The sequence below is a fragment of the Alternaria conjuncta genome (assembly GCF_024043145.1).
Source record: "Alternaria conjuncta strain BMP 0040 chromosome Unknown scaffold_15, whole genome shotgun sequence".
NCBI lineage: Eukaryota > Fungi > Ascomycota > Dothideomycetes > Pleosporales > Pleosporaceae > Alternaria > Alternaria conjuncta.
This window is the reverse complement of record NW_026250104.1, coordinates 758,157-782,755: the sequence shown is the minus strand read 5'-3', so window position 1 is coordinate 782,755 and position 24,599 is coordinate 758,157. Positions and strand designations below refer to the sequence as shown.

General features: G+C 51.7%; 8 protein-coding genes across 8 annotated transcripts; 3 read left to right on the top strand and 5 right to left on the bottom strand.

Annotated features, from left to right (window-relative positions):
- Nucleotides 1–1,354: 1,354 nt before the first annotated feature.
- On the bottom strand, nucleotides 1,355–3,000 carry J4E85_009166 (uncharacterized protein; the record flags this gene model as incomplete). The annotated part of the gene is made up of 4 exons (XM_051473390.1): nucleotides 1,355–1,561; nucleotides 1,645–2,019; nucleotides 2,078–2,834; nucleotides 2,924–3,000. Coding segments are annotated over 4 exons (1,416 nt in total), but the record flags the coding sequence as incomplete, so codon positions are not given.
- Nucleotides 3,001–3,574: 574 nt separating this feature from the next.
- Nucleotides 3,575–5,131, bottom strand: J4E85_009165 (uncharacterized protein; the record flags this gene model as incomplete). Its single annotated transcript, XM_051473389.1, has 2 exons — nucleotides 3,575–4,928; nucleotides 4,968–5,131. The coding sequence occupies 2 exons, from the start codon at nucleotides 5,129–5,131 to the stop codon at nucleotides 3,575–3,577; spliced, it is 1,518 nt and encodes a 505-aa protein (XP_051323052.1).
- A 1,669-nt stretch (nucleotides 5,132–6,800) lies between these two features.
- On the bottom strand, nucleotides 6,801–9,184 carry J4E85_009164 (uncharacterized protein; the record flags this gene model as incomplete). Its single annotated transcript, XM_051473388.1, has 2 exons — nucleotides 6,801–8,981; nucleotides 9,047–9,184. The coding sequence occupies 2 exons, from the start codon at nucleotides 9,182–9,184 to the stop codon at nucleotides 6,801–6,803; spliced, it is 2,319 nt and encodes a 772-aa protein (XP_051323051.1).
- Nucleotides 9,185–9,813: 629 nt separating this feature from the next.
- On the top strand, nucleotides 9,814–10,436 carry J4E85_009163 (uncharacterized protein; the record flags this gene model as incomplete). The annotated part of the gene is made up of 2 exons (XM_051473387.1): nucleotides 9,814–9,817; nucleotides 10,093–10,436. 2 exons carry the CDS (start codon nucleotides 9,814–9,816, stop codon nucleotides 10,434–10,436), a joined length of 348 nt encoding a protein of 115 aa, XP_051323050.1.
- A 5,127-nt stretch (nucleotides 10,437–15,563) lies between these two features.
- J4E85_009162 (uncharacterized protein) lies at nucleotides 15,564–17,387 on the bottom strand (the record flags this gene model as incomplete). The annotated part of the gene is made up of 2 exons (XM_051473386.1): nucleotides 15,564–16,476; nucleotides 16,576–17,387. The coding sequence occupies 2 exons, from the start codon at nucleotides 17,385–17,387 to the stop codon at nucleotides 15,564–15,566; spliced, it is 1,725 nt and encodes a 574-aa protein (XP_051323049.1).
- A 1,034-nt stretch (nucleotides 17,388–18,421) lies between these two features.
- J4E85_009161 (uncharacterized protein) lies at nucleotides 18,422–20,265 on the top strand (the record flags this gene model as incomplete). Its single annotated transcript, XM_051473385.1, has 4 exons — nucleotides 18,422–18,470; nucleotides 18,524–19,105; nucleotides 19,237–19,994; nucleotides 20,056–20,265. 4 exons carry the CDS (start codon nucleotides 18,422–18,424, stop codon nucleotides 20,263–20,265), a joined length of 1,599 nt encoding a protein of 532 aa, XP_051323048.1.
- Nucleotides 20,266–21,003: 738 nt separating this feature from the next.
- On the top strand, nucleotides 21,004–22,795 carry J4E85_009160 (uncharacterized protein; the record flags this gene model as incomplete). Its single annotated transcript, XM_051473384.1, has 3 exons — nucleotides 21,004–21,707; nucleotides 21,837–21,849; nucleotides 22,034–22,795. 3 exons carry the CDS (start codon nucleotides 21,004–21,006, stop codon nucleotides 22,793–22,795), a joined length of 1,479 nt encoding a protein of 492 aa, XP_051323047.1.
- A 436-nt stretch (nucleotides 22,796–23,231) lies between these two features.
- J4E85_009159 (uncharacterized protein) lies at nucleotides 23,232–23,901 on the bottom strand (the record flags this gene model as incomplete). The annotated part of the gene is made up of 2 exons (XM_051473383.1): nucleotides 23,232–23,244; nucleotides 23,279–23,901. 2 exons carry the CDS (start codon nucleotides 23,899–23,901, stop codon nucleotides 23,232–23,234), a joined length of 636 nt encoding a protein of 211 aa, XP_051323046.1.
- Between the last annotated feature and the right edge of the window lie 698 nt (nucleotides 23,902–24,599).

The window sequence follows — 24,599 nt, the reverse complement described above, 5'->3', positions numbered from 1 at the left end:
ATATTTATAGAGTTAGAGCGTAGAATTAATATAGTAATATAGAGAGGTAGGTAGTAAGTAAGTAATTACGTAGAAAGAGTTCTAATTATAGAACATTTAAAGAAAGTAGAGTAGAAATAAGATTAACTAATCTATCTTCTAGTAAGCTTTAATATATAGTAGAAATTAGTTCTATAATTAAGTAGCTAGGCTTATAACTATTAGAGCTAGAGATAATTAATAATTAGAAATAATTAAGTATATTATAATTAATCTCTCTTAAAAGAAAGTTAGAATAAAATCTCTAGCTATATACCTAAGAGCTAAGTAATTACGTATCTACGATTAAGTAATTATAACTACTCTCTAACTTTAACAAATAGTATATTACTATTTCTAATAATTAAGACTATATTAGTAATATTTAAAAAAGCTTCTAATAAGTCTATAAGTTTTGTAGTAAGTAGTGTTACTACTTCTAGAAATAGAAAAGCTAATTTCTTTTAGTTATTATCTATTATATATAAAAATAATATAGCTTTCTTACTACTATATTATATTATACTAGAGAAATCTAGTTAAAGATTATTATATCTAAATAGTATATATAAAAGTATTATAAAGTAAAGTAATTTAAATATTAAATAATAAAGTTAGTTAAATACTAGATATATAATATTAGACTATTATTAGATATATTATTCTAAAAAGACTAAAGATAAATTACTACTAAGCTATAATAGTAATTCTAAGATATTTATATTTAGAGCTAAGTTAGTCTAGACTCTTATAGGCTAGAGTCTAATAGTAAGTAAAAAAGTACTATACTTCTAGAGTTATAGTATTAGTTTTTAGTTTAGTATTTTTTATATAATTCTTAATACTAACTTCTATAATTACTATAAGTAATTATAGCTAATTATATATATTTTTTATTTAGCTAACTATATATTATACTTTTATACTATTATTATAATCTTAAAAGCTTTATAAGTAAAGTAATTATAACTTTATTATATAGTATTTTATCTCTAGAAACTTTATAAAGCTATTAAAGTTAGTAGTAAAGTACTTTATTATTAGAGTTATATATAATACTAGTATTTATTATATAATCTTATACTTATAGTAATAATTACTATATTTATATTCTATAGCTAATAGAACGTCTATTTCTAGTCTAGTAATTAGTATCTAGACTTTTACTTAGTATAAGTTAAGTATATATAGCTTTATAAGTAGAGTAATAAATAGCTATAGCTCTAAGAGCTATAATAAAGTAATAAAGTATTTTAGTATTATATATAATGTTACTCTATACGTAATAGAGTTAACTCTAATAGAAGGCTTACCTCTCGAACCCGCGCCTTCGTACTAAACCCACAGGAATGCCAAACGACCGCGACGAAGCTTGCGCGAACGAAACCTGAATGTCCTCAAGCGACAAGCCACGCGTCTCGCGCATACACGTCGCGAGTACAACGAGCGTCAAAAGCGCAATTGCGCCGAAGAGGAAGTACGCGCCGTACGCCGACCTCGCGAGGAAGATCGGAGTCGCGGACGCAACAAGCCAATTTGCAACCTGTTCGCCGGACAAGTTAGCAAAGAGTGCGCAACAGCGATGCCAGCGAAGGCAGTGAAGGAAGAGGCAAGGACGCGACTCACAAAGCTACCGCCCGTGGCCATCGAGTTCGTCGTCGCACGCGTTCGCGTGGGCTGGATCTCAGACGCATAGATCTTGCCTACGATAGCCCACGTGGAGACGTATCCAATCGCGAAGATGAAGACCGAGACGATGACAACCCAGCGCGCTGCGCCTTGAGGATGCACGACGTTCGCGGCGTACAGCGAGCCGATGAGGAGCATAGTGACGGAGAGGATGACGCCGCCGCAGATGGCGGACGTGCGACGACCCCATCTGTCTGCGAAGAGGGTGGCGGGAATGCTGAAGGCGAGCATGAGGATGGCGGAGACGCCGGAGGCGAGGAACGAGGCTGTTTGGGAGGGGATGCCAGCTTGGGCGAAGATAGTCGGGGCGTACTGGGAGCTTTGGTCAGCATGCGGAGGTGAGTGCATGTCCTTAGAGGGTGCGACATACGTAGAGCACGCCATCAATGCCGCTCAACTGAACGAACGACAGGATGAACACCGCAAGCCATGTCTGCGATCTGTATTCGCGCTTGAAGATCAAGCGCAGGCCCTGCAGTATACTGACTTGCTCTTCCGGACTGGCGTTCTCCGTGGGTCGCAGGACGTCTTTCTCCGCCTCCGCTGCTTCAAAGTCTAGCTTCTTGAGCTCTTGCATCGCTCGACTCCTTTGCCCGTGCAATATGAGCCAGCGCGGACTTTCGGGCAAGAAGAATGAGCCGGCAGCCCATACCATGGACAGTGCGGCTTGCAGTACGTAAGGAAGACGCCACGACATATTCCCAGCAATGTGTATACTCCCATAACACGAGAAATAGCCCACGCAAACCCCCAGCGCAGCGCCGAATTGCGGAAGCGATACAAACTTACCACGACTCCGACTCGGCGCGATCTCGCAGATGTAGACTCCGATGTTGGTGAGCGCGAAACCTTGACCAATCCCCATCAACGCGCGGCCGACGAGGAAGAGACTAAGATGGGAGGCAGCGCATTCGAGCACGCAGCCGATTGTGCAAAGAATAGCGCCAACGATGATGATGCGGAGGCGACCGAAGCGGTCGGCGAGGTGTCCGGCGACTGTTGCTGGGATGGCGCCGCAGAGCATGATTAGAGAGACGGTGAAGCCGCGCATAGTGGGTGACAGGTGGCCGAATGTGTGGGTGAAGGAAGGCATTTCGGTGACGGCGCCGACAGAGCCTGTGTCGAATCTGGTGGCATGTTAGTGAGTTGGTTCGCGTCTACGCTGGGCAAGATGCGCGAGGTATGTGACGTGAGATGGAGCCCCTTCATAACTTACCCATTGAGTATGCCGCCGAGCGCGACAAAGGTTGATGCGAGCGCATAGCCTGGTGCCTTGCTGGGGATGAGCTTCATTGTAGTCAACGTTCCAGCGGTGAAGAGAGAGGTTCGAGTGGAAAGTGGTTGCTCTTCAGCGAAAGCCAGTGAAAGCACAAGTACCTGGCACTTTCCCCGCATGCGGAAATAACGAGACGCAGTGCGCGATTGGTTCACGCGATAGCCATTTACCTGAGCAGTGTTGGAGTGAAGGATGCGCGTAAGCAATGAAGTAGCAATGACGTAGGTGGCTCATGTTGAGCACCACATGCTCTTGGTTATCACTGCGACGTAGTCAGGGCCGAGCATGGTCCTTGCGAGATCAGGTTTCTCGCGTATATTTTGCTCCGCCCAATGCCTGTGCACAACAAGCAAGGGCGCAATGCTCCGCTTATTCCGTCGAGAGTCGATGCAGTATATGCAAAGACCACATGGGGCGCTGCATATCAGCTCGAGCTCCAATCAATCACCACCGTTCAAAGCAATCCCAGATGCCGAGTAACTTGCAACACAACAACAGAATGAAGCAGTAAGGTAGGTAGGTGTGCAACTTGTGTTTCCCTCCCTCTCGCAGCAACACTAAACACATCAAACTCGCTGTTCTCGAAGCTATCTAAGGCTGCATCGGCACATCAAACAGGCCTAACTCTTTACCCAGTTCCCGCAGCAGCGTAGCCGATCTCTCGCCATACAATCTCTCAATTACTTCCAAAGTGTCCAGCTCCAATAGCGTCGGATCAGCCTCCGGGACGACATCGCTTTGACTACCAGCACGGTCTAGCTTGAGGCGCGTTCTTGAACTGCCGAGAAGTGGTTTCTCGCTCTCTAAGTTGTACCTCTCGTAGACTGACGCCGGATACGGGTCGTGAGCATACAGCTCCGATCCGTGAGCGTTGTTGTCGACAAAGACACGCGGACAGAGGTATGTCTCTAGTAGTATAGGCGAGGCCGAACATGTAGAGTCTCGGATTCTCTTGAGAAGCTTTTGAGCGCGTGAATACACGCCGCGTTCGGCGCTGTCCTCGACACTGATCAACAAATTCGGTTGTGTTGACTCTTCACCCAAGGCGTGCCGTACCACCTGGTATACATAGAACATTTGGCCAAGTGATCTGAAATCCTTAGGCTTTTCCGTGTCGGGCACAAATTGCATGAACTTTGTCCAGCCCGGTTCGTGAACCTTGAGATCGTCGATGGCTTGTTGCACTGATGGAAGCGAACGTTTCATGAGCGACTTGCGGATGGTCGAGAGGATTCGCTCACCCCCCGGGGTGACGCTGATGGCGTATGATTTGATGGACGGGTCTCGGCGCATCAGCTCGACGTGGAGATAACCACGGAAAATGTGCGAGATCTGCTGATGGTGCGTCTCTATAGTATGGAGCCAATTCATAGCTTCGGCGAAGCCACAACGACCAGACCGCAGTAGATCGTCAATGGTCTGGTAGTAATGGAAACTGGGAATGTCCAGGCAAATCTGGAGCGGCTGGTAGGCTTTGTCACCATTGATATGAGTAGTCCGCTCCGTCGCCGGTCGGGAGGCGATGGCAAGATCTGCGATAACCGGAGCACTACGGGCGATGTACTCCAACTCGTAGAGCGTAGCTCTGTTGCATTGCCCATCCTGAAGGTCGATAATCGGCACGTCTTTGGTAGCCGTAGTCATGGCCTTGCCCGAGAACAAACAGATTCCCGATAGAATAGTGACACTACGCAAGCCCGAAGTCAAAAAACCTTGGAGCGCGGCGTTCGATGATGGTCCAGCAAAGTGCAACCATTGAGTAGATGACACGATGGTCGCCGGTGTCAGAGAAGTCGTAAAGTCGAACCTGGTCTCGACGAAGAAGGCGATTCTTTTTGTGGCCCATTCGTGGTAGCCCTGAGGATAACCTCCAACAATACCATTAGGCGAGACGGTAATCTTGGTTTTCTTGTTGCCCACAGAGGCGATGATTTGCTCAAGTCTCCTAGCCGTTTCATGTCCTCTTCTTACTGCTCTTCTGTACCGGGGATGCCCTAAGATCTCGTTGCCACGGACGCTATCGACCTGGGTAGGAAAGTATCCATTGATCTTCGCCGGGAAGCATCGCATCCTGGCTCCAGTATCGTAGAAACAGATCGTGCATATGTCGTCGCTTGATGTTTTCAAGTTGGCGATCGGAAAGGCCATCATTTCTGTTTGCAGTCGGGGTCCACGAAGTGTGCTTAGACTGCAGAGTTGCCGAATGTATCTCTGTTCAGCTCACGTATATGACCATGCCCGATCTGCTCCGGCATCGACTCCATTCATCCTTCAGGATTGACCGTCCTCAAAGCTGGGTCCCATTGATCCCCAGGATAGCTTAGTGTGCGAGACATTCACCACCTTCCCTCCACCTTCCGAGGCGGTCAAACATGTGCTCGCTTTGAGGGGCCGGGAGACGGTGCCAGATGCCTTGGATGCGCGAAGGATCGCATCCTACAATGGAGTCCCTTGGCCGCTGTAGCAGACCGCGCCTCCATGCGAAGTAGGAACAGCTGAGTGAAACACACTGACCGCCGCATCATCTCACTTCGCTCCCCGATGCGCCCCCCGATGCGATACGATCAGCATCTTCCCTCTTGTGGAAGCGCAGCGCGGTTGGTCGACGCGAGTTGGGCGGATACTATGCGGCATCATCTCACTTCGCTCCCCGATACGATGCGGTGAGTACAGTCCCCTGAAATCGATCTTGCGGAAGCAAGATTCCGCGGGAGCAGCCAGCAGCGCGGGCGGGTAGGCACCGATTCCAACATAAGGGATGACTGAATTGAGAAGCGAAGCGTGAACGGTTGACACGAGTTGAGCGGATAGCCAGCGGCGCGGGCGGGTAGGTACCGACCTCAGCTTTGGGGATGACCACGCCTCCATGCGAAGTAAGAACAGCTTGGGCGAAACTCACTGACCGCCGCATCATCTCACCGTGCGAGACCTCCACCACCTCCCCTCCGCCTCTTCTCCGCCTGCCCCATCCTCCCATGAGAGCCACTGACCGCCGCGGCATCTCACTGCCCTTCCGATGCGACACGGTGAGTACGATCTCCTGAAATTGATCTTGCGGAAGCAAAGTGCCGCGGGAGCAGCCAGCGGCGTGGGCGGGTGGCATGGGCGGGTATGCATCGGCCTCAGCTTTGGGGATGGCTGCATTGAGAAGCAGATCGCGATTGCTTGACGCGAGTGGTTGTGATACCGATTTACCTGAGCGCTGTTGAAGCGAAGGATGTGAAGGATGCGCGTAAGTACGGAAGTTGCGTTGACGCCGATCTCGCCCTTACTTAACGACCAAAGAAGGCCGCCCTTGCTTACTAGTGAGGAAGGAACACAATGGTCGGCGAGGAAGGAGCACAATGAACGGCAAGGAAGGAGCGCATTGCGAGTCGATAAGAGGAAAACTACCGTAACCGATGCCGATGTCACTACCGATAAGAAATCCGGAAGGATGGCATTGTGATGACTGTGTCTCACTCACCGCCGAGATGACGAGTCTGCCCATCCAGCACATCCGAAAAGAACACGATCGGAAGGAAGAACTCATCTCCAGCAGCAAGCATACCACGTCGCCATGGTAATATAATTGGGTATCAATCTTCAGCTCGTATCATCGTCTATCCAGTATCCAAACCAGTATCCAAAAACCAAGAAAGGAAACATCTTCCTTTGCTCTCATGCGCTTCGTCAAACGTAACGACATCCAAAAAGGTCCAAGGAGAAAGAAACCCAAACGCCAGTGATGCAATCTATCGGAATCCAAAAAGACCAAGGAGATAGATAGTAAGAGATGTTTCAATATGTAAAGAGCCTTCTTATACACACGCGCTTTCTATGAAGCCTCAGCCAAGGCCTCACCAAGCGCATCCGCATCGTAGTCTTGCACCACGACCTTGGCCGGCGCATCGGGGACTTCGTCAAAGAAGCCCCATATCGGTCCATTCTGGTTCACGCCGCTCGGCCTCAGCTTGGGCTTGTCCTTCTTCTTCGAGCCGTCCGCGTTCGTGGTCGTGGTGCCTTCGCTCGACTGCGTGTCCTGCGTGGACTGCGTTTCCTGGCTAAGGATCGAAGGCGCGCGGGTCGCCGTCGGCGAAGTAACGGGAGCTGGCGATGAGCCCCATTTGCCGAACACCCAACCTCCGACCTTCTTTGTAAGACCGGGGCCGCTGGAGGGCTGGGGGCCGTCGCTCTTCCGGGGTCCACGCTTCTGGTTCGCGATGCTGGAGTAGAGGAAGTCGCGGTTGGCCATGCTGCTCTGCGATGTCTTGTTCGAGAGCGTGCCGTGTGCGGTAGCGGTCCATGGTGTGAGTTCGGGGCCGACAGAGCCAGAACTGCCAGGCGTTGCGAAGCGCGCCGCATTAGAGTATAGAAGTTGCGAAGGACGTGATTGCAGTGTGTGGATGTCCATGCCGGAAACCGAGATGAGGGATTCGTGAGAGGCGTGGCGGCGTAATCCGGGTCGCATGGCGGTCATGGGCGAGACGAGGTCGTCGGGCTCGAATTCGCCGTTGGACGTCATCAGCGATGGCTCGGCTGTCGATAGCGAGGAATCCTCGCTTTCCTCCGGGATAGCAGCCTGAGGCTCCGGCTGGAGGTAGGGCGAGAGCGTAAAGCTGGCATCCGAGAAGGAGTTGGCGGGGCTGACAGCCGATATGACGGCCGTCGCAGGACTGCTCTTAGCAGTGAGGGCGATGGGCGTGCTTGAGCTGCGCATTGTCGAGAGGCTTGGTGGCATGAGGCCGCGAGACTTGCGTCGCAGATGCTTGTTTCCGCCCTTAGCGACCTCAAGGGTGCCAGACGACCTTCGCAGCATCGGCGGCAACGCATCCGGATCGGAGCTGTAGTCGTTCGATTTGACGGGCCCGAACATGGGAGACTGGAAGTCGATGGAGTCAGGAGGACTGGTAGGCCGGGAAGAGTCATAAGCCTCGCTGAAGACACGGTCGTACATGGACCCACGGTGTGAGTCCGAGACGGGTGACCCTGCGAAAGAGCCCGGCGTGAGAGTGGACGCCTGAGACCATCTGTGCGAGTTAGGCACAGTAACCGCAGTGTGTTCCAGTATCGTGGCCGTAGACGAGCGATCGAGTGTCGCAGGCGGGTCGAAATGCGTCGGGGTAAGTGAGAAGCGCTTCTTCTTAGGCCGTCGCTGGGCGGGTGGCTTGGGCACGTTTCTGGTGACCTTTGGACCGTGGTAGTGGTGGTGTATGTGCAGTTCCTGCTGTAGCGAAGCTTCCTGTTCCATCTCCAGTTCCTTCTGCAGCGACGGACTCGTGACGTCTTCATCGGGCCGGGGTGATGTCGAGACAGGCTGGTGAACCTTGAGTTGATCTCGCAGGCGTTCGACTTCCTCGTTGGAGTTGCCCAGTAGCTCGCGCAGTTCCAGTATGCCGTGTTGCAGGTTCGCGTTATCGAGTAGAATGTCCTTAACAAAGTGGGAGACGACGTTGGGCCCGCCCTTGTCCGTCCCAGCTTTGGCCTTGAGCCTGCCCGCAGCGGTGTGGAGTTCGCCCTCGACGACCATCCTCCGCTCCATGCGGGCCACGACCTCCATGTGGCGCTGACGCTCGGCGCGGGACTCCTTCTCGATGCGGTCGATCTGGTCCTGGAGATCTCCTATAGTCCGTTCGGCCACCTTCCACCGCTGTATGGCTGTGCGCTCGTCGACGATCTTGGCGTCCAGGCTGCTCTGGATCTGCGACTGCTCTCTTTCGAGGTCAATCAGCTGGCGCTCGAGCAGCTGTGTGCGTGCGGCCAGAGAGCTGAGGCGGTCGATCTCGTCTTCAGTGGAGCGCAGGGTGTCCTCCAGCGCGCGGATGTGGGCGTCCGACTCGGCGACGGCGTTGTTGAGCTGCTCGAGCTGGTCGAGGAGGTCGCGGTTCGCCTTGATGGTCTGCGCATTCTTGGCTTCGAGCTCGATCTTGTCCTTTTCGAGGCCTTCGATGGTGTTGATCATCTCCTTGCGCTCGCGCTCCGAGTCGGCGACGTAGGCCTCATGGCGGACGAGCAGGGCCTGCAGGGCAAAGGTTAGCGGCATGCGCGGTAGTAAGAGCCGACATGCGGGAGTGAGCGACGTACCTGGCCCAGCTGTGCAGCCTTGGAGACGTCCCTCTCCAATCCTTCTAAGAGTCTTCCGTTGTGGGCGAGGAAAGCGCAGTCATGGCTCCCACAACAGCAGCGAGGCCCTGGCATGGCACCAAGGCCGGCCGAGTCCATGTGTACGACCCCTCCGTGCGCGTAAACAAGGCGTGTATAGCCGGCGGGAGCAGCGTTGTGAGTTAAAAATGCGTCGCAGAGTGGTGGATGGTGTCGCTCATGCTCGAATTAATGCTGAGCGGGTAGGAGCTACATAGGAGGGAGAGAGCGGTGGCAGGAAAAGCAAGCGTCGAGGGAGTGAAGCGTTGTGGTGGTCACTAGTCGGGCGCGTCGAGGGCTGATTTGTTGTTCCTGACTATGCCGGCAGGCGGACCACGCTCCACTCAACCACCTGTCCCTGCCAGCTCACACTCCCCGCCCACAAGCCTGCCACCGCCTTTTCGACTCCACGATTCCCTGTTTCTCCCACACATACACCTCATCCGGATCCGCACGCGCATGTGATATTACACTTTGTGCGCATCCCTCAACCTTTCCCCAGGCATCGTGAACGAATTTCCCTCACCTGGCCGTCGACGTCAACGGCGCTCGGACGCACCGTTTTCGATACCCCTGCGCAAATTCTAAGATTGCACATGCGAACGCCAATATCTCGCAATCTTAAGCCCAAAACAAACACGACTGTCTTGGCGGCTGCCTCGCGATGACTTCGCGCTGACTTGGACAAGCTCAGGTGTGCGTAGGCGAAGATGAGTAGGCGAGAAAGGTGTGTATATAGGTTGCATACTCGTGAGTCTCAGGTAGGTCGCGGATATTCATATCGAGTCAACTCTTCCATCTTATCAACCCCGCGTCACGTGAACGACTCCAGCTTGTTCCCCAGGATCCAATGGCTCAACGAATGATTCCAAAGACTACGACGATGCGCATCGCTTCTTCGATACAGTACTCTTCTCATCTGCATGATACGCCGCCAGTTACACTCCTCAACACCCGCCGCCTTCACATCTCCGCAACTTCCCCCAAAGACCACATCCCGTCAACCGCAAGACCAAATCACCAAGCCGAGAACCCATCGCTTCCGTCTTTGAACCTCTTCAAGCTCGTCCGCGATTCGAAACCAGCAGTCCGCTACACTGTCTACGCCGGTCTCGGTTTGATGGCCACCGTCGAGACGACCTTCTGGTTCCACGTGCTGCGAGCCAAGTTCTTCCCGCGGGCATCGGCAGAAGAGCAGGAAAAGGCTGATGCGCTTCTCGAGCGCTTAGGCGAGGCTATGAAGAATTATCGTCATGTGTGGATGAGGAATTACGGCAGGTACTATGGTGCGCATGTGTGGGGTCTGGGGTATGGGGGGCTTGATGGTCTGTAAGACGTTGATTGGGTTTGTTGACCGCTGCTCGTAGCCAGCCGCGTGGGTGGTGTTCCATGGTGTTCCACCACAGTCTGCGTGCATGATAGGGCGCAACCGAAAAGTGCCCCATTATGCCCTACAATCCGCAGATGACCGTAAAATGGCCTATAAGTACTCGCCCCTCAATGTATTCCTGCTTCCTGCTTCCTTCCACCTCGAATTACCTCTCCAACAAAGCCATTTTCCCCTCCAGACTCTGACCACCATCACCATGGATGAGCTATTCAAGTTTCTCAACAGCGAGGATCCGCGCTGGGCTAGTACCGCGCATTACGACAACGAAGTGTTCGAAAATGAGACTATCGGTGCTTATTCCCCATATACGCGTAGTGTGGCCGCGACTGAGGCTTCATAGATGCAGCTTTCGGGTCTACTCAGCCTCTTGGTCGCCCATACAGCCCCTTCGGAATGGGAGCACTGATTCAACAGAACGTGGCCTTTCCGCGCGCTGCTCATGGCTACGATTGTTCGTTGAGTCCCAACGAAGTGAACTCCTTCATCGCGGGTGAAGGCGTTGGAAGGTAAGTCTATTGATTGAAGTTGGGCTTCAAGTATCGCTGAACGATCGAAGATCTATTAAGGTATGCTACTCTCCGACATCCAAGCTCTTCTCGTTCACTGATGGTCCTCTCAGGTAACTCGGCATTGGCGCGATATCGATATGTGATTAACACGGATAGAATTGAGCTCCCCGCGCGAGCCTCGGTAATCGCGAACGGACCTCCACGACCGCAACGAAAGCGAACGTCCGCCCAAACTCTGCTCAGAGAAGGGACAATCTCATGAGAGACTGTATGCATACAGGGACAGTCTTGGAAACTGTATGGACAAGGGGGCAGTTCTATCGAACTGCACGGATGAGGGATGCTAGTAGCATGACTGAAGTAAGACTTCCAAGTCTCCTCCCCAAGTATGGGGGCCCCCACCTCGCTCTCCTTAGGCACCTCCGCCTCTGGAACATGTCGCTTGCACAGGCTGCTTCGTCTGCATTGCGCTTCGTTGTCGCAGCGACCCACGTCTCTGTGATGTAGCTCGTGCATCCCGCGAAGACGTTGCGGCTCTACCAATACATGCCCTAGCCCGTTGCGCTACAAATAAGGTTGGAAGGAGGCTGACTGAAGACTAGGCCAGATCCGCTCTACTCCGCTAGAGCCTGGGAGTCTAACACCAACGACTTTCCCGGATACCAGCAAATTGATCTCAGCCAGCCTCGCTACCTGGTCATCGATACTTATGCGCCGTACCTCCCGCCCACTGCCGCGACCGCCAGTAACCAGCACAACACGAACGACGCACGACCCGCAAATGGATTGCGAAGGTCTCGTAAACACGTCTGCAATATCCCACCCTGCAACGGCACAACCTTCGGTCGCGGTCCCGAATTGCGCAGACACCACGCCTCCGTGCATGACGCGCACAACGCACGCTTCTGGTGCCCGATCGAGGGATGCCATAGGAGCAAGATGGAAGGAGGGCGAGGGTTCACGCGCAAGGACAAGATGGTTGATCATCTGATGAGGGTCCATGGTAATAGGGTTGGTTCTGCGGCATGAACAGACCGTTGGAGTGTGCGTGTCGCTTTGACATGCTGCAACATCATTTTAGATGCAGCGTACGTCGCTTCGGTTTTATCTTGCGCCCCTTCTAGCAAAGTAACTCGTGCGTTGGCGACGCTTGTGCACGTGGCAGGGATTTGTTCGATATAAGTAGACTAGCCCTTTGTCTATATTATAGCGATCGTGTACTTGCTATCGCGATCTTCCTTCTGGAAAAGATGAGCCTGAAGTGGCGTCCGAAGGGCATCAACCTGCGATTTGATCACCTCAATGTCTGCCTCGTCGCGTCCTCTTTTCGAAGCATGCGCAACACCTAAGCGCCTGTACACACCACGCTGGGATCCAGTCTGCGGCTGTAAGACTAGGCATGCTACAGTTGCCTTCCGAGGAGAACCATTTAGGTGAGGGGGTGCTATGTACCACAGTACCGGCATCATAACAATGCCCTCTGCGAACGCCACTGCCCGGCTAGATTCTGAAGTCCATGAGATAGAGACTAGGTCGATCGTGAAGTCAACCCAGTGGTCTAGCCATACTTCGAAGTAGAATCCAGCGATGACCGGGCCATAATAATATCCAGAGAGACGGTGAGGGAAGTGGATTGCTATCTCCGAATAGCTGCTGGGAAATGTCAAGAGAGTACCGCGAAGCTGCAGCGTCGAGGTCGCAGGATAGTTAAGGAGCTCGACGTCACAGACACGTTTCATATCAGCGTTATGTATCTCACGGATCCATGTTACGGGTGAGCCGACAGCTACCCATGACCAACTTGGGGACTGGTCCCATAATGGTCTAACGTCAGAATCATGTTCAGCAAATGGCCATCCGATTTGCATGAAAAGGAGTCCACGATGGAGGTCATTTCTCCACAACCCATGTATACTTTGATCTTCGAGATAGTGTGCGAACTCGTTGGTGATACCGGCTAAGGCAGGGAGCCGATCTGCGACAAATGTGAGGTGACGACGCGAGTACTCCTCGAGAACATCAAACCAGCAGTTGTAAAGGAGATTCTAGCGCCTCTTAGTATATTAGAGCAGATATAGGTAGTGCATAAGCAGAATCAATACTAACACTGTCTTTCGACATACGTTCGAGCTTGAAGTGCCAAGTGCTATCATGCAGAGCTCCTCGCTATGGCTCTTCGATATGCGTGTTTATCTAGCCGCAAGGCTAGACTTCACTTGCGATAGTTTCTTTGCATTCCTAGTATACTTGATTATCGTTGAAATAGATAGTACGGGCCGCCTTATCGTTAGATCTTGATTGTGCTTTTCTGTCCGTAAGGGGATCTTACAAGAAGTTGTTCCTGCAACGTCTACGCTCGAAGAAAGATAGGACTCTGTCTTATCTCCGCCTAAGGCTATGTACATATGAGATGATGCTTAATTCTGGGGGTAACTACACGCTTTGATTGTTCGAATACTAGAGGTTGACGCTCTAGATTTACGATGACCGGACCTGGATTGGTGTAACGTTTGCTCGGAAGGAATCCTTTTATCTCGTTAGAGAAGCCGGAAGCTGAGATGTTGCAGCTCGAGTTCTTGTACACTTTGTGCATTAAGAGCGATTCTCGTCGCTAGTTCTTAAGATCGTCCTGTATAATGCAAAGAGAGTCGATCTAGATGTATTGAAAGCTAAGGTTGACGGTCGCGAAAAGAGCATCTTGGAACGTCTTAGACAGCCGGTCTACTGGAAGCGAAATTTGAAACGAGCTTAAGTTCGCAACAGTTGTAGTAAGAAACTTAGTGCTGCTCTAACAATGAGATAGAGTAGGATATGTAGTGTTTGTAGGCAGTTCGTCTCCGCGGCATAATTTAGCTTCTAATTTGGAGTTTGTACCTGTCTTTTGGACTGACACGAGTCTGGATGGTAGCTCTCTATCGCTTTTTGACAAACGACATTCGACATGCTCTGAGCAGCACTGCTTGATCCAATCGCGAATTAGAGAGAAAGTCTGATCTGATCTCGTAACTGGAACCAAGTTTGCGCGTGTTACTATCGGTTGGTGGCCTACACTTCTTAGTCACAGATCTAGATGGCTTCCAGGAACACTCACTCGTAGTGGTCGGAAACAAGAAGAAACGCAACCCTGAAGTAGGGTTGGTGTCTTCTGTGGTGTGGATCTGAACGTGGAGGCTCGCCAAGCCAGCGGGGGACTCTCCTTTTACGGATCGCTCTAGCTCAGGAGCGACATGGTATAATGCATACTCAGTATGATGAACACGGTCGTAAGCGCGATGCTCTTGTGGATGTCCCCGTCGACACTGTCTCCAAGTCCAACTGCATATATAACAGCCTTCTTGGACTGCTCGAAAGAACCCTGTACTGTCGGCATGATGCTGTTTGTAATCTGGGGCACAGGCTACTCTTCCTGCTGTGAAGATATCTTGACATTGAGTACACAAGCTGCTTTCGGCCATGACTAAGCTTCTTGCAACGTGAGCAGCAGGAGGTAAATTCTGATAGCGATCGCGTCTGGCGAACGGGCCGAGCCTGGATGACAAGAAGACCAGCGCGACGACCCGCCTGGAGTCACGCGGGAGATGGCGCAGTATGTAGGTCGCGTCTGGTTCTAACGTATCGGGTTGTCGTGGTTGTGAGTTGGTTCGGATGGGAAGGTGGGGCAAAGTGAGCCGCCCTGATTGCGAGAAGCAACGCCAACCTACCACCAGGCACACCTCATACAAGGCAAAAGCTGAACAGGTCTGCAGACTACGTTAAGATGATAGCATGCGAAGTGGGTATCCTAAAGTCGATGTACGCTCTTTGGGTGTCCTGCTGTTTCCTTAGTCCAGGTGGTGGAGGAAATGACGGGCAAAAGCGGGGCAGAGCTGATGACGTATGCTCAATTGGCCATTGCGACCACCACGGCCACCGATGCGACAGGTCTCCTGCTGCATGAACTGCGTGCGATTTGCCAGAGTTCGCTGAAAAATTCCAACGGCACAGTCTTTTGGACGCGCATGAGAATGCTTCCGTGCTGTGCGCATTATGCGATGAACCTCAAACGCGTCTTCCGCGACCGACGCACACGCGCAGCACATGGTATTGGTAGGCGCAGCGATTCCTACTACATATCTGTGAAGGTCATATATCGCGACGTCCAAGACGACAGATGAGCACAGAAGCTAGACAAGTGTTCGGTCCATTGGAAAGGGACTATATCGTGAATCCGCGGGAAAGGGCCTCATCGCGCTCTGGTCGCCCGTGCGAGCGATTGTGATTATGGAAGCCTCAGATCTTACTCATGATCGCTAATAGTAGCAGCTAAGCTACTAAACAGTCAGTGAGAATCGAGATCAACGGATCTCTTGGTTCACACGTTCCCAGAGTCAGGATCAAAGTAGCAACTGCGAACGCTGTCGGCGCATCGCCATCTTCTGTTACCCGAGTAAGATCAATCACAGTCGCTGCCACCCAAGGTCTGAACTCAAGGTTGCCGACACAAAACCCGCCCTGATAAAAGGTCCAAGGCTGCTGGGACAGGACTTCTGCGATTTATCTCGACAAAGGAGAGTATAGTGTGCTAGACTAAGTCGGCGGCCGTGGTATTCACAGAGAACTCATCCGCATCGATATCTTCAGTCTGGGCGTCAATCCTCTCCTTGTTCATCTTTCCGGGTTCGATACCGTGCATATCGTCTGCAACGTATTCCACATCTATTCGCAAGCGCACATCGACTTGGTCAAGGATGTGGCCAGTTAATGTGGTGCATAAACGGCGAAGAGTAACCTTGATACAAGCCTGTGCTGATTCCAGGGGGATGATTATGCGATCTGCAAGGCTGCTCCCTTCTGATTCCAATCGCGACGTTGAGCCATCATCGCCTTGCACTTCCACGCCTAGCAGTCGAATATTCTTTATGGAATCGCCCAGTATAATTACGGGAGAGACTCTTGAAGAGCTACTGGACGTCCTTATCATCAAACCAAAGCCGTGGGACGCGGTGCTGGCCATTGTGAAGATGCTTTCAGGTTTCCACTCGTTCGGGACATGAACGTAATTGCTATCCCAAGATGATACCATGAATGAAGAACTGTGGAACTCGAAACAGGCAAGCGCCCGGTCGGGACCCATGTGCTCGACTGGAGAGAGGAAAACGTCGGATACTATGAGAGCTTTGGGATCAAAGGCATCACTATTGAGGCTCCTCATATCTACCATAATAGGGGCTGTGTTGAGGCGAGCGTAATTGGATGTCGGAAGCAGCTCGAGAACGATCCCAAAGAGGTGGAATTTGTATCCTGTCAGGGTCAAAGGCAAAAGTGCGACCAATCCGTCTTTTTTTCCACTTGGCTTCCTTGAATAGCGGTTGGTGGTCAATGGAAGATACTGGAGGCCCGGTTTGTATCCAGTCTGAGGCACCTTCAACTGCACACCGCTTTTGACCAACTTCAGGGAGGGGTCGTTGAGTGCGTTCCACTGTGCGTCAACGACGCTGCCCATCCGAGAATATTCGATGTAATCAGGAAGGCACGTTGGCTGTTTCGCACACTCCTTACATGGAGTTCTCCTACAGAACTGCCTGGCTGAGTACGCGAGCAATGGTGCATGCTCTGGCACACCAGGGCCTTCCGCATCAGTTTTATCGTGAGTAGCGAAGAGGAACAGCGTATAGTCAGGTTCGCTCTCAAAGACTACTTGCTGTAACCTGCGAAATGCCCGACGTCCCCCTTCGCCGTAAAGTAATGGCATGTTCGCATCGAAGAGACCGAGCAGACAATAAGCCATATCTTCGGACTTAGTGACCCGTCGATGCGCAGCCCATGACATTTTCTCTGCAGCGAGATATCTGTCTTTCTGAACTGCCCAGACATTCTGAAGAGCAGCAAGGGCGATCCCAGTGATAGTTGCGATTTCTTCGGCTCGCGATGCCTTGGAGCCGATGAACGTCCAGTCGGCTGCGTAGAATTCGACGCTACACGGTGCCAGTAGTTCCTGTAAGGTCCAACCGCGGGTAAACCACAAGCTCTCTTTGAATGCTACATCCAATCCAGCCTGTCCGTTGGAAACGTCACTCAGATAAGCGTAACAAAACTGAGCCTCTTGATACCACCGAAACATTGAGTTGATCGCCTCTTGAAGCTCCGCAGAGCTGGATTTGTCGATGCAGCAATTGTCTATCCAAATCCAATCGAATCCGTCCCTAAGCGCGAGTGCGCAGGTCCCCTGCAGTTTAGGAAACCCACGTTTGGCTCGGGCTGGGTTGCTGGTGTCGCTGATAGGGACCTTCATCACATCCTCGAAGAGAATTTCCTCGTCTTCCCACCGGTGTGAGAGGATAACGTACTCAGGTATTTCACCAATGAACGTCGTGAGCGTCAGGGTATACGTGTTGAGGAGCCTCATGTTTGCGCACTCGTCGTACTGTGCCCAGATGGTCAGGCACGACTACGATTTTTTTGCGTGATGCAAGGCGGAAAGACTCTCCAAGTATAAGCGGCAAGAGAGTAGTGGGAGACATGTGGGATCACGGCGGTCGCCTCAAACGTGCCGGAGTCGACATCATGCTCCAGGTCGTGCCACATGCATGCATGCGGGGTAAGATAAGGTGAAGCCTGCGCTCCGACTCGTGACTGTGCAAATCATCGATGCATACGTAGGTCTATGCCTACGGTGCTCTCAAGCTGCGGTGATGGAGTGGGGATGATAATGTGACAAAATGTGTAGACTTCTCGCCGTGGCAACTCGCAGTGAACGCGTTCGGGGAACAGCGCGCAAGATTGACGCGCTAATCTCTCACGTGACCTGCCCCAGCCTCTCCAATTCCACCTTAGTCTAGTCCTAGGTGCTGCCTCGACTGCGTAATTAACTGCGACAAGCCACAGCGTCGCTGCACGAATATTGTCATGACTTTAGCAATGCGTATCAAGAAGAGACTTCGATGACTCCTGAAGATGCGCAGCGGCGAGCGACGCGAACTACCCAGGCTGCCTCAGGTTTTCCCCGCCTCCCAATACTCACCGGCCGCGTTTCACAGCCTCAATGTGCCTGCGATACAGACACAAAACCTGAGCATGCGTCCACAAGCGGAACTTTGTGAATGCACGGATGACGTGGCGCAATTCTGGCCCCCAATTGATGCAGACAAAGCTCCGCCTCGATGCAGAGCCGCGGCCCCTTCGGAAAATCGAAGGCTCGCTTCCTTCATCCCGTCTTATTCACGACGACGCGTTCCGAACCCCTAGCATCAACACGTTTTCCGTCAGCTTCTCAAGAGCTAATACCTTGTCCGGGCTCTGGCATTGGGCACACTACGCACATTTGCATCAATGGCCAATAACGGCGTCAACGCAGTCGAGATGGCGACTATCGCCGGGGCTCCAAAAGCTACCAAAACATCCGTTGCTGCAACTTCGAGGACGGTCACCCCAAGCCCAAACATGCTGAAAAGCGAAGAACCACCGATTGGATCGTGGCTCTGTGCTAATGGTAGATGATGTTTTGTCCAAGTGCCATTTGCAGGTGTCGTTAATCTCGAGCAGGCAAATATCGCGACTATATCGAGGCCTTGAGCGGGTCCAATCCTGGCCTGAAGAAGGCCGATCCAAACAACAAGGATGAGCCACTGAAATATGGCAACGCGCTCGTCGCGCTTTTAGACGCTCCTCCTACTGGGGCATCTGGTTTCACAACGACTGAATTTAGAGGCGAGAAAGAGCTTGTTAGGCACTTTGAATCCGCGGGGCACAACCACAACCGTCGGCGCATCTATATCATGGAGGGTCTGGCACCTGATTTTGTCGCAGCCGTCGGCGGTCACTTTTTCATGGATCCTTCATTCTTCCAGCGGCAAGAGAGGACATGTGTCTGGAGTAACGACTTTACACCGGTGAGCGATGCGCTGCCCCAACCTAGCTTGCTTGACCCACGGCAAGCTTTCCAGCTCCAGTATTGCGAGTTGCGACAGTTCAACAAGGCGCTCGAGAACCGCTACTTCTTCTGCGAGCGAACGCGACGGCATGTGGGCATGACAGCATCCCGTCAGAAGGAGAACAGTACGATCGGAATACTACGTCGCAAAGTCGGCTGGTGGTCTCGCCAGACCGAGAATGGCGGCTGGGATGGTACGTCAATTTCACACTCTCGATCCTGGGACCATTCTCTGAAAGCATATTGTCGCCTTAGAAGCCCGATACCAGTCCCGGAGACCAAAGTAGTAAGGGAAGGTCTGAATGACATTAGCTAATTCACATAGTGGTCATATTGTGCGATCCCCAGCTGCTTCATCTAAGCCCTCCGCCCAAAGAAGTCGATCCCGACGACAACACACTTCGTCCAATCGCCAATGTACGCGACGAACTTCAAAACACGCCCTTTCAGGAAGGCTATGTTGACTTCATTCCGCCCGTCCCTCATCATCAAATACAAAGCAAAACACGACATCCGCATGCGTCAATGCTGCGCGATCTCCTCCACTACTACCAGCAACACTCCGATCTGTTCTCCGAAGACGAATGGGCTACGCCCAGTACATCAGCAATCTTCCTCAAGAAGATAGTCGCTGCGCACTACCTCCAGCTTGTCGATTACATCAAAGCAATGCTGCCTTCATTGGAGCTTCGTCTTACTACCGCATGGGTTGAAGAGCAGGGTCAATGGAAGAGCTTGCAGACTATTTCACGTCGGTGCGGCAACTATCGCGACGATCTTGAAGATGCATTACTCAGTCTCGACTATTCGCTAGATGGGCAGATCAACAAGTCCGTCAGGTTGCATGCGCACACGTGGAAAGACTGCGAGAAAGACTTCCAATACGTCTACTTCCGTCTCAAGATCCTTAAAGAAAGGGCTGATAATCTGATCCAAGCCATGACTGGACTGGCATCGATCGCGGGTAATCGTCAGAACTTGGAGGAGGCCAAGCGCGTGAAACGACTCAATCTTCTCGCCCTGTTGTTCATTCCCTTGGCATATACGAGCAGCTTGTTCAGTATGCAAGACAATTACGCACCGGTAAGATCACCATGAACATATTGTCAGTGAACGATTACTAACTTTTCATGCTCGGTCTCAGAACCGAAGTGAATTCTGGGTCTATTGGGTCAGCGCCATCGGGGTTGTCGCATTCACCGCCGTCATCACGTGGATCCTGGACAATGCTCTGAACGACGAAGCGCAGTGGACCTGGAAACCGATCACCTTCCTCAAATTCTGGGGCGTTAACGAACAACAACCCCAACCCGGGAAAGTGAAGAGAAAAATGACTAATCTCTACCGGCTATGATAGACATCTTTGCTATGATCATATACACAGGGCTATGTGCACTGCCTGCGGCTTCAACACTTTCACATCAGCAGATTGTTTGCAACGTCTCGCTGTAACGGAGCTATTTCCATGGGAAGGTTTCCATTGTCAAAGCACTTGGTGGGTGCTAGGCGCATGTTCGCGCACTTTCCCCTCTGTTCCCAGAGGAGATTAATAACTTTGTCCTAGTATTTCCAGCACTTCATTCTTCATTCTTATCTTAATCGTAGGCTTTATCGATATCACACCGACGACGTCATCATGAATCAAGTCTCGAGACCATCTACTCGCCTCTGCTGCATGTGCCACCGTAAAGCTACATGCATGTGTACGACATGTAAATGCAGCTACTATTGCTCGACAGAGTGTCTGCAGGACGACAAATTCGTTCACCAACTACTCTGCCGGGCTTATCGAAATTACAAGACACAGATCCCTGCTGAACCTGGACTGTTCAAGGCCATCTTCTTCAACGCCAGAAAGACCGCGCCCGAATGGGTATGGGTGAGGATGATGTCTCAGCCCGGCAATGAGGGGTTTGCTCTGCAATACTATCTAACGCCAGATGACCAGATTAACGGACTCGTCAGCTGCGGGAACTCATCCTACAACTGTGTATTAAAACGCTCGCACGATACTATCCACATGCTTGGCTGCCTTGAAGCCTGCCCAGCTTTACCGGATCAACTATGCTTGACTGGCGTCCCAAACAAGAGCATGGGAAACATCGCACCCGAGCTGCTAGGATGCTGCAAAGGCAACATACTCTTCATCGGCCACCGCGCACATCTCGACATGACCAGTTTCCGGCATATCATTGACATGATGTATATGGAGTACGACAAATCACTCCGCCAACTTGGAGACAAAAGAAAAGGCTACATCCCTGGTGTGCGCATCAACTGCATCGGTGATCAGCTGATCAGTGATCGTCCATCACTCGAGACTTGCAAAGTCACCGACGGCTTCTACGAAAAGGACGAGAGCCTCCTCATGTGGATCGCGTCCAAACTCGGTATCGATCTTTTCGCTCGCACTTTACCCCCAGCGCTGCCATGGAGAAATCGGAGCGGCGGTTATAAAGGCTTGAACCATGCTTGGAATTTCGGCTTCGCTCAACTCAACCCTTCTGAGTGGTCAGCCAGCCTGGGTAGTCTGTGTGTCGCGAGGAAAGACAAGAAGCCATTGTTTGTGACTCACATTGCGGCTCTGATGGCATATCTATACTCCATCGGTAGTGGGCAAGTTCAAAGGATTCTAGACAGCAAGGAGCCGTGGAACCTAGCCTCCAAGTTCGACGAGGCTTTCGAGATGCACAATGACGTGTTACTTGAAAAGGCTTCTAGAGTGGGTTTCGAGCGGTTTTGGACGAAGTGGATGGAAGAAGAAGGGCGATGGAAGTATGGGGATGTCCCTTCACCGTATGCGGCCTAGTGCGCGAATGCATACATCGCGTCACGAAGCTTCCAGATCGCGTCTAGAAGCAGAACCAGTGTATTTCACAAGTAGGATGTTTTTTGTTGCAGGATGCGAAAGAATCCGGCGTCCAGGTCCGTCGGCCTGGTGCGAATGGTGTTCCGGTAAAATGTGGCTGCACTAGAACTTCGCCCATAGTGTTCTGCCGCTCTACTTAATTAGCCAATATGCATAGGGCTCACTAGCGCAACGCTGACTTGATGCCTATAAAATATACTAATGTGCATCGTGAGCATCGGCAGTGTCTTAGAATTCTCAGTCTAACATGCAGCTTCTCCACCTCCTCCCCTTCCTGGGCCTTGCCCTCGCAACCCCATTACTCTCACCTGCACCTCCGCCTCCACTTTCACATGCACCCGCACCCGCACCCGCACCCGCGCCACCTCTTCCACCTCTCCACCCCCACACTCACGCCCCAAAAACTAACATCAAATGCCCTCTAATCTTCGACGGCCGCATCACCAAAAACCTAACCCTCCAATCCTTCGACACAGCCACCGGCGGCACACCCTACAACCCCGACTACGTAAAAGGCGAAAACCGCACCTGGTCCTCAATCCTCCTCTTTCCCAAGACCACACCTCCATCGCGCTTCGACAACCCGCTCCTGCACAAACCAGTCGAAGTAACAATCGACTCCGGCTCCCTCTTCCGCGCAGGCGAAAACCTGCAAACGGGATTCCGCCGCGCAGGCCTCTTGTTCAAAGACGATCTTAACGACGCCGGGACTGATGCATCGGATAACGGTGTCGTGACATTCCATTGGAGTATCCGGCAGGATGAGCACAGGCCGTTGAATCTGAGCCATGAGTATATGAATGTGTGGCATGAGAAGGGTGATTACAGCGGTAACCAATTCATGTTTGTGGGTGGTGTTGTGTTGGTCGGTGATGGCGGGACAGGGCTAGATACGAAAAAGGAGAGGGAGATGTGGAAGGTGCAGAATGCGAAGAATGAGTTTGTGTTTCAGACGAGGATATTGAGGGGGGAATGGCAGAATTTGGGGGTGCAGTTGGATTATGTTGGGGAGTAAGTGGCCTTCTTTCTTTTTCGTGCGATGAGGTTTGGGTGGGGATAAGGGCGCTGACGAGGTGATTAGTACGATCAAGGTTTATTACTCTGCGGGTGATAAGCCGTTGAAGGCGGTTACGAGGGCTACGCCTAATAGCAATGCTGGTGGTGGGCAGTTGCAGGTTGGTATTGCGAAGAAGCCTACGGAGACTGAGACGGTGGTGTTTGATGGGTATCAAGAGCACATTCCTCTCCGCGGTGAAGGACAAATCTACGGTGGTATCTTTGTGGAAGATAGCTCGAGTGGGTGTGTCAGTCTTTGAGTCCAGTTAGAGACAGTTAGATCAATGCGCACGTGTAGAAAAGGAAGCTTGCAGATTCGTAGATTGTAAAGTCACATATGTCTCATCAATCATCCGTCATGACTAACATAGTCAATACCTACACTATCTAGCTATCTAACCCAGGTCCCTAGACTATGTAAGGAGAAGTAATAAATCCATACTTCGCGTGTCCACCGTTATGCATGAAGTTGAGGTAGAAGTCTGAAAAGCCCTGCTTCGACGCACGAGACAGCAATTGCTGTGAACTTGCTTGCTGAACGATGTCGATAAATGGAGTCAAGTCTTGATTAGGGCCATGAGGTCCTCCGGGCAGATCGGATAGTTGTGCGGCACTGAAGCTTTCGCGGACACAGTACTCGCGCAGTGCGTCTATATGGGCGCAATGAAGCGGCTTGAGGTCTCTGCGAATGATCATAATCGAGCCTGTTATCATCCGCCACTGCGCCGGGTTGAGTACCCGCGCGTCGAAATTGAGTGAAAAGGGGATAATCGTGTCACCATAAAGACGACGATTCCTCCACGGTACAGCAGGCTCGATTAGGTGTACCTCTAATGGGATACCGATCTTCTCGCCTACAGGGATCTTGAAGATGCGATCAGTGTCGAAGAAGGTGTGGTGGAGTGTATTGATCGGTTCGTATTCTGGTCGCTTGCTGATGACAGTGTCGCCGAGACAGTTTACACGAACGCCTTTTATGGGACCTGGTATCCGCCTCTCGGCATCGATCCTGGTATCGTACCAACACGAGCGCAGATCGTCGACTATGTGCCGGAAGGATATCATGTCGAGGTGGTATCGCATACCGCAGAATAGCAATGGCCCTTTGTAGCCACCCACTAACTCTGGATCAATGCTTCCAACGCTACCAGTCGGTCTCCCTGCGAATCTCATCTCACCGTTTGTGTCGGCAGCGAGAAATCCGACTTGGCTGATTGGTTCGTGGGGACGCTGGAGAACCCGGTTTTCGTCGTTACCGCCTGTTGACTGTGGCGATCCGTGGACCTGGGACAGTGGTGGAAATGGCACGCTGCTGCAGTGGACGATCATCGCCTGATCAGGCTGATTGCAGTCTTCGATGCGTAGCCATACAAAGACAGGCCCCGGTCCGTCCTCTGAGAAGAATATTGCGCGAAAGTGTTCTAAAGAGGGAGCCAAGCTCTGGTGGAAGTCAGCATACGATTCGCACAGAAGCTTGTGAGTTGGCCCGTCATCCTCTTGACAAGCTTCCGAACAGTATCGGCTACAGTCGCACTCAGGGCAAACTATCGTGCCGGGCTGCGGACACATCGAACATAGCGTCGAGCTTGTTGAAGCTTGAGTGGTGGATGAATCTGCCATTGAATTGTATTCTGACGGCCCTGGATAAAGATTGATTGTGGTGGAGGTCTGTTAGATCTTGTGAAGGGAACAGATGGAGCGTGCATTTGGTGGGATATTTGTAGGTCTGTGAGACAACTAGCGAGACAATCGTAGAACGCACG